General features: G+C 39.4%; 1 protein-coding gene across 1 annotated transcript in view; it reads left to right on the top strand.

Moving 5' to 3' along the window:
* GRID1 (glutamate ionotropic receptor delta type subunit 1) overlaps positions 1 to 13,721 on the top strand; it is a 478,229-nt gene that overhangs the window by 347,205 nt on the left and 117,303 nt on the right. Inside the window, exons 8-9 of the mRNA XM_005417309.2 lie at positions 1,879 to 1,898; positions 2,618 to 2,624. Coding sequence (XP_005417366.1) covers positions 1,879 to 1,898; positions 2,618 to 2,624 — 27 coding nt within the window. The remainder of the gene's footprint in view (positions 1 to 1,878; positions 1,899 to 2,617; positions 2,625 to 13,721) is intronic.

Here is a 13,721-nt window from a genome sequence, read left to right on the forward strand (position 1 = left end):
TCTCTTCTCAGCCATCCCCACTGCTCTCTGTTTAAACAAGGGTGGAAATTTCAATTATTGCTCTTTCTGCATCAAACACAGCTCCTGATATCGAGTCTGTCTCCTCAGCCTGGAGTTGTATGTGGCACAAAGGCTTTCAGTGTTGCAGTCCTGTCTGGGAGAGAGAGGGAAGATGATGGCTCTTCTGAAAGCACTTTGGTGCTGGCAACACATTGTCAGCTCTGTCAGAGGGTGGAGGTTGAGGAAAAGCTGACAGGTCTTGCCTTGCTCTGAAAATACCACATGGTATTTATTCACTCTCTGCCTTTGACACACTCAGATGGAAGGAGTGGTGGTGATTTTTTCTGATTTTTGTCCTTTTACTCATGCTTGTCATAGGATTACTCAAAAAGGAAATCTTGTTCTAAAGATTGATCACTAATTTTTCAATGTTTCTATCTTATCCAGACTGTATATGATGTATATCATGTAGCTAAGGGTGGCATAATTACTTGTGTAATTCTGCAAACATTTACACATGTAAATTCAAAAGGGGAATTTGTATCAGCCCAATTAGTCATGCATTTTAAATCCTATTGGTTTTAAAAGTATGATACTGAAAATTCATAGCCATTTTTGAGTTGCTGTCACTTTACTTAAAACATTGAAGGAACTTTGATTTTTGCATCAGACAGATGCTTCTAACATCTTTTTTTTTTCCCAAGGCTCCTCATTTTCTGTGGTAGTAATTCAAGCAGTGATAAAAACAAGACATTTCAGTTTATTTCAGTTATTACTACAATTATTCATCTGAGACAGGTTTTGAGCCTTGCTTGGCAAATAGGATGGAATAGGAAAGCTCAAGATTTTATGTAGTGGTTTCCCAAGCTATGCAGACATGGAGTTCAAAAGCAGAGCTTGAGAAGCATCAGTATATTCAGCAATTCATAATCAGTTACTAAACGGAAGTTCAAGTTTTGTTAATTAATAATGCTGAGTAGTCACAGAGAAGTTTTGAGGCCAATGTGAAGGTTGTGAAAGCCATGTGATGTCCTAGTTATCTATAAACTACAGGAACAAAACAGTTAAAAATCCATCCCAAGATTCTTTTTTGATTGCTCTTAGTCTACCACAGGTTCCAGCAGTGGAATTTCAAATGAGGATTGTGTAAGAGTGCCATTTAGTAGTTTTGGTTGTTGTTGCTGTTTTAGGGTTTTTTTGAACAAGTAGGGTTTTTCTGGCAAATTTCTGGCACTTGGCTTGGCTGAAAGGTGGACCCTGTTGTAAGAGGGTATTTGGCAGAGCATATACCCATGTTGGCATACCTTTTCCTCAACTACATCTAAGGATCTGTAGTTATGCTAAATGACAAACTGCAGTGTCTATTTGCTGTTTACTGACCCCAATGAAAGAAGTGTCTACCTCATTCTTTTAACTGGAAAGGTAGATGGAGTAGAAAATAATTTTGTTTGGTTTTTGTAAGCTAGTGAAGACTTGTTCTGCTTGTTCATTTCCCACAGTGCAGTTTCAGGTGGTGTAAGGTCATATCTCTGAACAAAAGAGGGTGAGGACTGAGGAATCCTGTCATTGACTCCATCCCAAGAACAGAGACAGAAGTCTCTGGGCAAGAAGACTAGAGTACAAGGAGAGCAGGTGTTGGAGTAACCAAAACTACTGAGTAAATGAATGTTTGTTACAAATTCATTTTTTTGCGTACACCTTACTGGGCCTAGTATACCTTATTTAGGCAAGACCCAGAAAACAAGAGACACATAGCTCAAAATTCCAGGTGGCCTTTCATTTTCAAAAGAGCAGGAGAACCTAGAGTCTAGAGTTTTCACACAGCTGCAGCAGACTCTTCAATCTGTCTGGGGACACATGGGGCTAGAGATGCTGTAGAGGGGAAGGAAGAGTTTTATGTTTGTAGAGGTTTATCTACAGCTGGGGGCACACAGCTCCATCTGTCTCTGGGTTTGGAAGGGAGTAAATAGCTGGTGAGAGTTTCAGAAGAAAGACAGGCTGTGTACTTTTAATTAATTTGGGAAATAAATCTTCCTGTGGAATAGGAGTACAGAGTAGCTAAGGGAAAGCAAAATAATGGTGTAGGAGCGTGCTGCAGTCTTCTCACTTGACTGATAGTTTTTCTGTTTCAGCTGTGCAGCACAGACAGGTGAGTAATGTCTTGTGCTTGTTGAGAGGGACAGGAAGGAATCAGCTGACAGAGAGACAGCCAAGACACAGATTTTAGAGAGAATTGCTGAACAGACTTAATGAAAAGAAGCAGGGAACAATGGGAGGTGAGGGAGGGTGATGTCTGAGCATGGTATGAGGCTGCTGTAAGAGGCAATTTGCACAGAGCTCAGCCATGTGCTATCTCATCTGACACAGCCAGGTGAAGTGCTGAAATGTGCTCTCAAAGGCAAGGCATGAGCAAATCTAGTGGGGGGGAACGGCTCCTTGCCACGTGTCCCGGAAGTGTCGCCCTGGATGGGAGAGGCATCTCTCTCCCAGGAGCCAACAAACGGTGACATAAAAATGTATTTATTCAAACCATTTCAAAAGGACTGCCCTCCTCTGTTTGCAGTTTCCTTAAGCCACAGAAGGGAGTGAATGCATGACACATAAGTAGAACAGAAAGAAACAGTGTGCTGTAATAATTTACATTGGAGTTCCAGGTAAGTGCATACTTTGACCAATAAATCCTACTTAGATATAGCAAAACATCAATGGCCAAGACACGTGCAAACATTCCTCACTTGTTAACATAGCTATTAATACAATCCTGCTGTTCTTTATGATCCCTGAAAAGTTGCAACAGTGGTTTTCCTACCTGTGTCAGTCCTAGATTTGCAACATTTTATGTATTAGTATATGTGTTTGTATCTATCAAAATGCACAGGTATACTATCAATTTACATCAAACTTGAGAAAATTTGCTCATATTTTCCCAGGAATTTTATGATAAATCCAGGAGCAAATTTTTGAGTCTCCATTTGGTGTGGTGAGAATATGAGTTTTTTTAAAATACCCTTCATGCTTTGGATGTCGCTGCTGACCTGATTTTTTCCTTCCATTTTCCTTTTTTTCTGTTTTAAGTGCCTGTCCTCAGACAGATACGTGGGTATGTATATATATTTGTGGAAGCATAGCCACACAAAATGTGGACAAACACAAATGTGGATATTTACCCAGGGAAGGGGCAGGTATGCATTATGGATTGACAGTTCTGGCTATGAGCTTCAGATTCAGGAAGGAACAATCCTTCTACTACCTTCCAGTGTTCAATTATCAATCAAGCCCCAGACTTAGGAGCAGCTGCAGGAGCGATACAGAAGGGTAGAATTGGCAAGTGCAAACTTGCGGTGATATAAGCTAAGCTTTAGTTTTGAGTTTGAAAGGTTTAATGAAGAGAGTGGTAAAAGGTACAGATAAATGTGTGCAGCTAGGAGAGCACATCTCTAAAGCACTTTTCAAGCAGTTGAAAAGTGAGCCAGCAGTAAGGATGTGTTTCTGGTCAGGGCCTCTGGAACACTGACAGTATCTCCAGGAGTGTGCTCTCTTTTGCTTCTTCTGGGGCAGAAAGCAGCAGGTTCAGCACACCCTTTGCTGTGACAAACTTCCACTGAAGGCTAGAAAGATTCCAGGGTTTGAAGCAAGAATGCTGTTGAAGGTCTTGAACAAGGATGAGTGACTTGATCTCCTTATTCTGTCACATGTGGGTGATGTTTATCATGCACTTTATCTCTCTGCCCTAATTTCCAATTGCAAGAGGAGCTCTCGTCATACTGCATTTATGGGGTTTTTCCTACTCTTTTCTATTGAAAAAACTCTTTCTATATCATCTTGGTTTTCTCCAAGTGGGAGTGGTATCAGCCTGATGTGAACATCATGGTGGTGGGTTTTTCCCCTCCCCAGAACTCTGCCATACCTACTTTCATCAAGAAAGCAGAGTCCCAGGTTTCTTTACTTAGCTTTGGTGTGGGGTTTTTGGTGTTTGTTTGTTTGTTTTTTAAATAAATAGTCTTTTATGAGGACTTATTAATGGATTTACTTTACTAACACACCTGGGCAACCCGGGTCTTAATAGTCTTCTAAATCCATCAGTTCTCTAGGAATGGAAGCAATATTTGATAGACAAAAGACTCCTGAGGATAAAATCTTGTCCCCCTTGACTTGAATGAAGTTAATATTAATCCCATATTATTTTATTAATTCTTGCTTGAATCATATTTATTTCTGTGCAGGTTCTTCAGAACTGAAGCAATCATTCTTCTTTTCTCAGCCCCAAATTCAGAATATAGCAATTCAGCTACATTAAAAAATGGACTTTGAAAAATGAGTTCCTTTTCTTTAGCAGTCAAGCTTTAGTAAATAATAGACATTATGGTAGACAGTCCTTATCACAATGGTAAACGATTACTGCTTTTGTACTTAATGCTTTAAAAAATTAGAACACCTTAATCTTTTAAGAACAATTTGGGTTCAGAAAAACAAATTACGTTGAAGCTGATGCTTGCCAAATTCCAGGAGATGCAATTTACAACATCTGAGATATTAAACCTTGAATGCCTGAGTTCCTAAGAGAAACAGGGCCTCAGTTATTAACTCTTTCAGCTCTGCTGTAGTCTATAACACATAAAATCCATATTTTTATGTCTTCCTCATAAAACCCAGGAGGCTGCTGCTGGGTTTCTGTACTATCTCAGTGGTACAAGATAAGAAGTGATCTCCTGGTTTGCATGAGCAGGTGGGATGATTTCTTTTTATTCTCTTGGGATCCTTAATAAAGCATTTGAAATACAGGAAACATACTGTGTTATGATTATGCTACTCAACTGTCCAAACTTAAACTCTACTCTCACCCTACCAGTGACTTCAGGACTCTCTCTTTGTTTCTTACTCTATTGATGGCATTCCATCTATTACATGAATATATCAATCTATACCTATCTATCCAGCTATATTTATATATATCTTAAGGTCTGGTTGTTCATGGGTGTACAGGTTGCTACACCACAGATAATGAATCTGTAATAACAACCCCGGTGTTTTTCAAATGAAATTGGTGAAGTTTCAAATAATAGACTTTTCTTTGTTATCTTGAGTGCATGACTTTTTTTTTTTTTCATAGTAGTGAATTTAAGCATAATTATATTATCTGGCTTCAGAAATCATAGCTTTTTATAGGCTCTCTAAATACCTGTGTATTTATCATACTTCCTAGTTTTCTGTTGTATTTAATTTCTTTGATAATATTGGTCAGATTCATTGCTGATAATATTAAATAAGCAACTAATGCTCTCAGGTTCCAAAGGACTGCCTGCTGAGTAAATTGGATAGGTGAAAATTTCAAAATCTAAGGATGGCAGAGGAAACTTGGAATTTCTTAAGATCTCTGTTGTGAAGCTAGGAACCTTGACTGTACTTAGCTTCATTTAACTAATGATTGCACTTTTTTTACAAGATTTATTATTATTATTATTATTATTATTATGCTCTGACTTCAAGAATATAAGTTTTATTAAATGTGCACCACGCCTGCAGAACATTTGAATGGGTAAGGATTATTCTTCTGTGTTCAGGTTTGACTGTAGGGCTGCTATCCCAAGACATCTTTTTTTACTTCCCTCACATAGATTCCATGATATCCTTGTTTATTTTTTGTTGTCTCTTATCTTACTAGGTAAGTATCACTCCCTTTCTGAATAAAATGTCACCACACTTGTATTCTTCTTATTGCTGTTTTTACATCTTGCACTGCCCTTTTTGGAAATGACTGTTAGTATATCCTCATTACAATTTTCATAGCCTTCCAAATTAAAAGTAGTTTTAGAGACTGCAAGCCCTGTATGCTTTTTAATATTTAATTTTCTTCTGTTAGTTTCAGACTTAGTCCCTCAAGCCCAACACTGAAGTATTATCTAAAAGAATCAGCTAAGAAATGTTCACTTAATGAAAATAGTTTTCAGTTGTTGCATTTGCTGACCATTTCTTTCTATCACAAGTCTTATCCGTCTGTTCCTCTTCATTAGCTGCATCCTGCTTCAATTTGCACTGTACATCTATCTCACCTATATATAACCCTCACTTTATCCAGAAGGAACTTAACAGTGACACCTGACCTAAGTGAAGAAAGACTTTTTTTTCTCTTTCTTTATTATTTCTTTTCTGTCTCCAGGCCGTATTTCTTGTCCTAGCTAGCTGACCTCTTCCCTCTGGGCTCTCTGATGGCAGGCCGGGCAATTTGTCTCTCATGCAATTGAACAGTTCCTGGGATTGTGTGAATCTCCAGTCTTCTCAAGTTTAGTTTTCCTTCATGTGGTTTGTGGTTACTTCCTACCTCCCCTGTCCTCTTTTCCCTCTTCTTCATGTATGTTTTTTATTCTTCTTTGTGTTGCCCTCACCACCCATAGGTCTCAGCCCTTGGATTTTATCTTCCTCTGTGCTTGCTAAGTTCTTCTAGGTCTCTTTATTTGCTTGTCTGTTTGCTCCCTGCAGCATCTCTGTTTCTCTTTGCAGAGAAGAGAATCAGCTGAAGGAACCTGTAATGTGTGGTCAAATGCATGGCCTTGCTCAAAGGCTTGGTGTGCTTAAATAGGTTCTGCAAACAGAGAAAAAATGACCACAGCACAAACCTTATGAATAGAGCTGGTAGGCTTGGTTCTTGTTTCCATCTCCCATGGATTTTCCCTCAAGAAGGATGGATTTCATGCCAAATTCTCTGTTCAGCACTGTTTGTTGTAGTGTTACACAATAGGTTGCTGTCACTTCATCATCAGAAAAAGAAATTAACACTTGATGGATGCTTCCATATATTAGCCTGAAATTTGAGTCCATTTTAGTGGGATATACGCTGAAACAATTTTGTGTTTTCTAGTCATAACTTGTCACAAACATAATTGTTAAATTAAAACTGTACATTCTGTAAAATTTGGGGGCTGGTTTTCTTCTCTCTAAGCAGATCATTAGAGGTATAAAACATAGACTGATAGTCCTCTACATAAATTATCCTGCATAAATGATGTACCAGACAGTGGGCATTATTTTTTTTGTCAGTGAGGTGTAGGCTACTTTAATTAAACTTTATAGAAATTTCCCTTGTGCATCCTTTCACTGCATCCTTTCACCTGCATGGATGGAATGATAGAAATCAGTCCTAAGGGTACTATATCACAAGTCAAACCAGCTCATATTTTAAAATTAGAAACTTATTAGTTTCCCTTTTTTCGTCCTCTGGATATGTAGAGAAAATTGGGTACATGAAAATTCTAACAAAAATCTGTGTTTTGTCTAAATTCTGCCTCAGAAACAATGGGGGGAAAATGTCACTACTTAAAATGCTAAAAACTACTTAGTTTCAAGAGCAGAATCAAGGCATAATCTGTAATGTATGCAGATGTCCCTTGAGTCAGAAGATAAGCTGTTACCCCAGACAGTGTGGAAAGGTTCAATCTCAAAACTCCATTTGTCTACAACTTTACAAACAGTGTGTGAGCTTGTGTTAGTTAGATGAAGCAGAAGTTTTTTCTAAGGATGAAATATGTGGTTTTTTTTAATTAGTAACTTTGCCATACGCTTCTGAATAACTGTGTGCAAGCCTTTAGGAAAGTAATTATGTTTTCCAGTCAAATCTGCTCATGCCCTGTTGCTGTAATGTATATTTTTAATACCATTCTTGCTGCCAAAGATAAAGCTGATGCAGACTGGCAGCAATGAGATCACCGTGGGGCTTCCAGTGTATCTCTGCAAGCTTTGGGAAAGTATAGGTGCAAAGCATCATAGGATTGGACCCAAGTGGTGAATATTTGAACATCTGCTTGAAGGAAAAATCTGTGAACAGAAAGTGAATTTATTTGTGTCAGCTTGCCGTTGGCATGAGCTGTACATGCACACCGTGCTGGGTGCCTGCTGCCTCTGTGTGCCCTTCATAGGCTCATAAGGCTTTGCATGAAGTCTTTAAGACTGCGGATATACTGAGGGGGAGGGACCCCTTCCACACCACCATTGCTGCTGCTCCCCAAGAGTTTCCCTCCTCCTCCAGCATCCTGAGAGCTCTCAGCTGGCAAATGCACAGCAGGCCTGTATCCCCAGGCAGTGTAAAGAACAGCAAATATTCATTCCTCTTGGCAGGGCTGGCCAGCCAGAGTCTTGTGGTTTGAGATGGTTAAGGTGATCTTTCAGGTGTTCTTTAATGCTCACACAGCCTGTGGCACTGTTTGTGCGTGTAAAGTACCCTCTGACTGACAAGAAGGTCCTTAGACCTGTAAGGACTTTATTTATGTATTTATTTTGCAATTTAAAGCAGGAGAGTCCTGTAGGCAGAAAAAGACTGTTTGGAAAGTGATTATGTTTCATTCTGACTATTGCCATCTTTCCTTTAAAACAAGATATGATTTTAAAAAAATTTAAGTGAAGAGATAGGATGTATGTGAATGGATGAAAATATGGATATTGGACAGGGTAACCTTTGATATTGATAAATCTTTCCAAGTTCCTACAGTTTAAAACCCCATAACCTACATTAAATAACAGCTTTGCAGTGTGGTTGGCAACTTTGTAGTAGACGCAGTAAATCAGTATTAAACTGTAAGTTCCTGAAAATTGATGTGGTCTCTTCAAGCAATAGCTGGTGCTTTCATTTCAAAGTTCGTGATACATGACTCTCAGAGCTTCAGCTATCATGCTATCATAAGAAGGTATGAACCTTTTGAAAGGGGGAATTAGGAATGTATAAGTTGTGTTTTCGCTGTTTGGTGTTGGGTGCATGTCAGGTAAGAAATTTGCATCTTTATTGGAATAGTTACTATCTGCTGTTTATACCTGCAAAAAGATCAAACTCTGGAAACTTCTGTGCAAACTTGATGTAGTTGAAATTGCAGGCTGGAGCTGGAGTTGAAGCTGTTGCTCTGAGCAGAGCTGAGAAAACACAGTGGATGGGAGTGGTGGTATGCGCTGAAAGTGTTCTTCCCTGACTGTGGAACAGTGCCTGTTATGAGGACCCAGAACAATCCTCCATGCTAAAAAAAGGGTTTCTTTGCCCAGGGTCTGTGCCTGAAAAAGCATTTTTAACCTTCAGACCAATGTCCAGTCAATGCCCTGTAGGCGTTCCGAACAGAAGACTTAAACTGCTATATTGTTTCAATGGAAATTTCTTCTGATATTGGAAGATAGGCGGAGAATCAAATAAATAAAAAAAGCCAAACTTCATGTGCTGGGAAGTTCTGATGAATTTTGGTTTATTCTTTGGAGTATGACTCATGTGTACAGTTCTCAGCAAAACATTACAAAATTCTTTGTAAATGTCTCTAAAAAGCAGAAGGCTTTTAAATTGAATATAGATGTACGCACCTATTATTAAAAAAAAAAAGGTGGTGTCAAAGTGAGCAAAATTTAGTTATTCTTTTAAAAGGATTTATTAGGTCTTCAAATTCAACTTGGCATGTGGCTGTGGTAAAATTTTAAGTACCATATTTCTGGGAGGTTTTGTTCCTTAGTTACCATTACATTCATGTCTTTACAGAAATGTTGCTTTCTGACAGCTGTGCAATTATCCAGTGTCACTACTGTGCCATGTAGTTAAATGGTCAGCAGTTACCATGTTTATAAACACTGTGTGACATTTGAGCTTTGAAGAGTACAAGAGTATATTCTTACTGAATGCTTTTGGAAGAGTTCCATGTGCAGTATTTTCATGCATCGTTCAGGGGAATGTGCACTAAATGGAATGGCAGTGGAGATTGACTGTAATAAGCATTACATATGAAATGGGAATCAGATTAAACAGAAATCCCAGTGCATTACATCGAAATTATTAAGGCTAAAACGATAGGCAGTGCCACATATATTACAGCAGTTACTCAAGAACAATACAGCTGTGTAGCTCGAGGAAGTTTCAGCGGTCTTCTCACAATCTTCCTGAAGTTTTCATCTCCAGTAGTACTCTTGATTAACATTTACCTTTTATGTAGGTTTCCTTCAGTGTATTTTTTTTCAATCAACTATGACCTAAGTAACCGGCAACTAGTGCAGTGCAAACTTTAAATTGTATATTGTGGTTTGAGTTGTTATCAAATAGTATTGATAAATGCAAACTGTCAGGTACACCTTCTAATTAGCATTCATCTGCTCCAGGGGTCTGTGCTGAAAGCAGGTGAAGGTTTGGGTCAAATTTACTCTTCTTTGTGTGAAATCCCTTGTTCACAACGAAAAATGGGGTTCAGTTGTGCATGTATTTGGGAGTTTGATCAGGGATGTATTTTATTTTTTTCCTCCTTTTTTTTCTTTTTTTTTTCTTCCTTCTTCCCACCCTTCTTTTTTATCTTTCTTCCCCACCCCATTAGGCTGACTTGTTTATCTCGTGCAGGAACTGAAATAGAGGTCAAGACAGGACCATTGCATATCGTTTGGACAGAACACAAATGAAATATTACAGAGTTTATGGGGAGCAAGAACCCTGGAGAGCTGACTCAGACTAATGAGAGTATAGAGATCTCCATGACCAATTTGGCCTCTCTTTTTGTGGGAGATTCAGGCTGAACATGCCTGGTTTATAGGCTTGTATTAATGGAGGAGCCTAGAATGGTCAAAATGCCACCAGATCTCATGATAGCCTTTCAGCTATTACTTGTGCTTCATCAGGACCACGGAGAGAAGAACAGCTTTTCTCAGCAGTGCAGTTCTGCAGAGGTATCAGGCTTTATGTTTTGATGTAACACTGCAAAACTGAAAAAGGGTCCCTGCTGAGAGAGGGCCGTCAGTAACGTGTTTCTAGAGTGTAGACCAAGAATGAATTCGTACACATAGAGAAATATCAAAAATGTGCGTGCTAAAGGCGTGCTATGCTTGTGGTTCATTGATGGCTTGTAGGAAGCTCCTGTGTACCAGGAGTCAAAACTGGCAGCTTCTGGTGTAAGTGTGGTAAAATGAATTCCATCATTCCATCAGTATGGTGATCAGGGAAACACAGGTGAGCCTGCTTGGTGCTTTGGAAAAAACATGTACATACGCAGTTCTGGGAATAACTTCAGAAAGAAGGAAGAATATGGAATTTCTGGATTTTTTTTTAGTAAAAGTTCAAATTGCTGGAAAATGAGATTCAGTTAGAAAGGGACAGTTTCAGGGAATTTTCTATCTGCAAAAATACATCATGGAAACTCTTTAAATTCCCATTTTACTGTTTAGAGAGGAAAAATTTTCATATTCCACTGTGAAATAATATTTAGAAATTTTAGTTAGCCTGTATTAAGTAATAAAAATGAACCTACAGGCTTGATCCAGTTTACTGAAACTGAGTTTTTATCATCAAGATTCTTAGTCTGAATTATCTTAGTTTTATAAAGTTTTATCTAGAGCTGGGATGTTGTACTGGAAATTTTTGTTTTAAATTCTGTTCTAATGGTACTGTTAACAATTAAGCTATAGAAATAGTATCAGTTTGGAATGCTCTTTAGTATGCTATAAAAATTTTGATATTTATATATAAATTATTTGTTGAGGCTAGTAATGCTTTATTTTTGATCTAATAATGCTCCTCTGGAGATACTGAGCCAAGAGTTATTTATTTAAAATACAAAGGAAAGAAGATTCTAGGGAAGTACAAAATCTCAGTCACTGGTACAGAGAAGCTGTTTTTATGTGAAGTGCTATTACCTATGCAAGTCACACTTGGACAAGAACTGCACTATTTTAATTGAAGAGCTTTCTAAATATAAGTTGGGTATCTAGGGGATATAGAATGAACCCATCTGTTCTACCAAAATTGACTTTTTTATATGTGTTATCTTAACTTATTTGTATCCAAGACATATACAAAGCTTCCCAGATAAACAGGTGCACTTTGATATTGTCCAATTAATTACTGTCAGTTGTATTGCAGTGGAAACTTGGTCTGTAGCTCTTCTTTGGGATCAAAACCAGTTTCCTGAGTCTCAGGATGTTTTCCTGGACATTCAAATCAAGAACAAAGCTGTTTTTAAAAATCCAAATCTATCTCCTGCATGAAACCCAGCAGCTGGACCTAAGTTTGACTCAGGTTACAAAATTATATACAGAAGAGAGTGACTTTTTTTTCTGCTGTACTGCAGTTTTGCTACAGAAGATTTCAAAGTGGTTCTAAATTTTTTTCTTATTCTTGGTGGATGGGGTACAGAAAATGCAGTAGACAAATAATTTATCCAAAGATGGGAAGGGAAAAAGAAAAAAAAAAAGCTCCTTTTGGAAGCAAACTTACTTGGGACAAGAGCTGGAAACAGTTTTCTTTTGACACCTATTCGGGGCAAATGTAAATGGAGCAGGTAATGAATTAATGAGACTGATCCCTTATGAAAGATTTGCAAAGAGCTGAGATTTAGGCACGACTACTTCTCCAAGCCCTCCTTTGCTCACCTTCTTTATGAATAATAATTAAAAATAAGTTAGAAAAAGTAAAGAATGGGTTTATCTGTCTTTGCCTTGCTGTTCTCTAGGAGCTCAGCTGTTCTGCAGGCTGTTTGCTCAGACGCTCCATGGGCAGCAGTTCTGTGCCTGGGTTTTGCTCTCAGTGCTGAGGAAGACGTTTGGTTCAGGAGCTCTGGGTGGGAGCCAGAGACCAGAGGGCCTGAACTGACAGTTCTTGGCACAACAAGGGGCCCAGGGGCTTGGGGCTGGCCAGCTGAGGGACACTGAGGGACGTGGCAGAAGCTAATGACCCCCAGACTTTCTCTTCCTTACACTGTGAGGGGATAAAACTCAGTGATTCCTTCGTTTGTGGTCTCTCCTGAGATGCACCAGCTCAGGCTGTTGTTATTTTGCTATTGTGCCAAGATTAAATCATTTTAAGGTTTGGGATGTCTGAGACACTACCATGGGAAACCTGTGACTGAGGCAGTAAGGAAACCTGGTCTGTGTGAGTGTGGGGGTGCAGGTGGGAAGGGGCCTCTGTCCCCCAGCTGGTCACTCAGGTGCTGTGAGTGTGACAGCCACAGTGTCCTGGGTGCTCAGACAGGGAATATTCCTTAATATAGGCACCCTGGGGCTGGCCATGATCTGTCTGCATGGCAGGGGTCTGCAGGGGGGGTCTGCAGTGGGAATGCAGCTGTAGAGGAGGAATTTTGTAACAGAGACTGAGGCCCAGAGCTGTGGTCGAGGGACGATGGGTGACAGGGAGCACTCACTGCAATGCAGTGCATCTGCTCCCTGATGACAGCTGTAATTAGTCATCACTTCGTGCTGTGCCCTGCTTTCAGCTGGGATAGAGTTAATTTTTCTTCCTAGTAGCTGTTCAGTGCTGTGTTTTGTGTTCACTGTGAGAGCAACACTGCTAACACCCTGATGTTGTAGTTGTTGCTAAGGGGCACTCACTCCAAATCAAAGACTTTTCAGTTTCCTGCTCTGCCCATGAGGAGGTGCGTGAGGAGCCAGGAGGGAGCATGGCCAGGACATGAACCCAAAGCAGCCAAAGGCACATTCCACAGCATAGAGCATCATGCCCAGTATATAAACTGGGGAGGGTTGGCTGGGAGCACTGGTGGCTGCTCAGGAATGGGTTGGGCATTGGTCGGCAGGTGAGGAGGAACTGTATTGTGCATCATTGTCATTCTGGGGCTTATTTTTCTCTGTCTTTTTGTTCTGTCCTTTTTCGTTACAGTTATTTTTCAAATATTTTTTGTTGTTGTTGTTATTAAACTGTTCTTAACCCACAGGTTTTACCTTTTTCTTTTTTTCCTGATTCTATTCCCTATTCCTCTAGGAGAGGTGAGGGAGGT

Source organism: Geospiza fortis, unplaced genomic scaffold (genome assembly GCF_000277835.1).
Source record: "Geospiza fortis unplaced genomic scaffold, GeoFor_1.0 scaffold130, whole genome shotgun sequence".
Lineage (NCBI taxonomy): Eukaryota > Metazoa > Chordata > Aves > Passeriformes > Thraupidae > Geospiza > Geospiza fortis.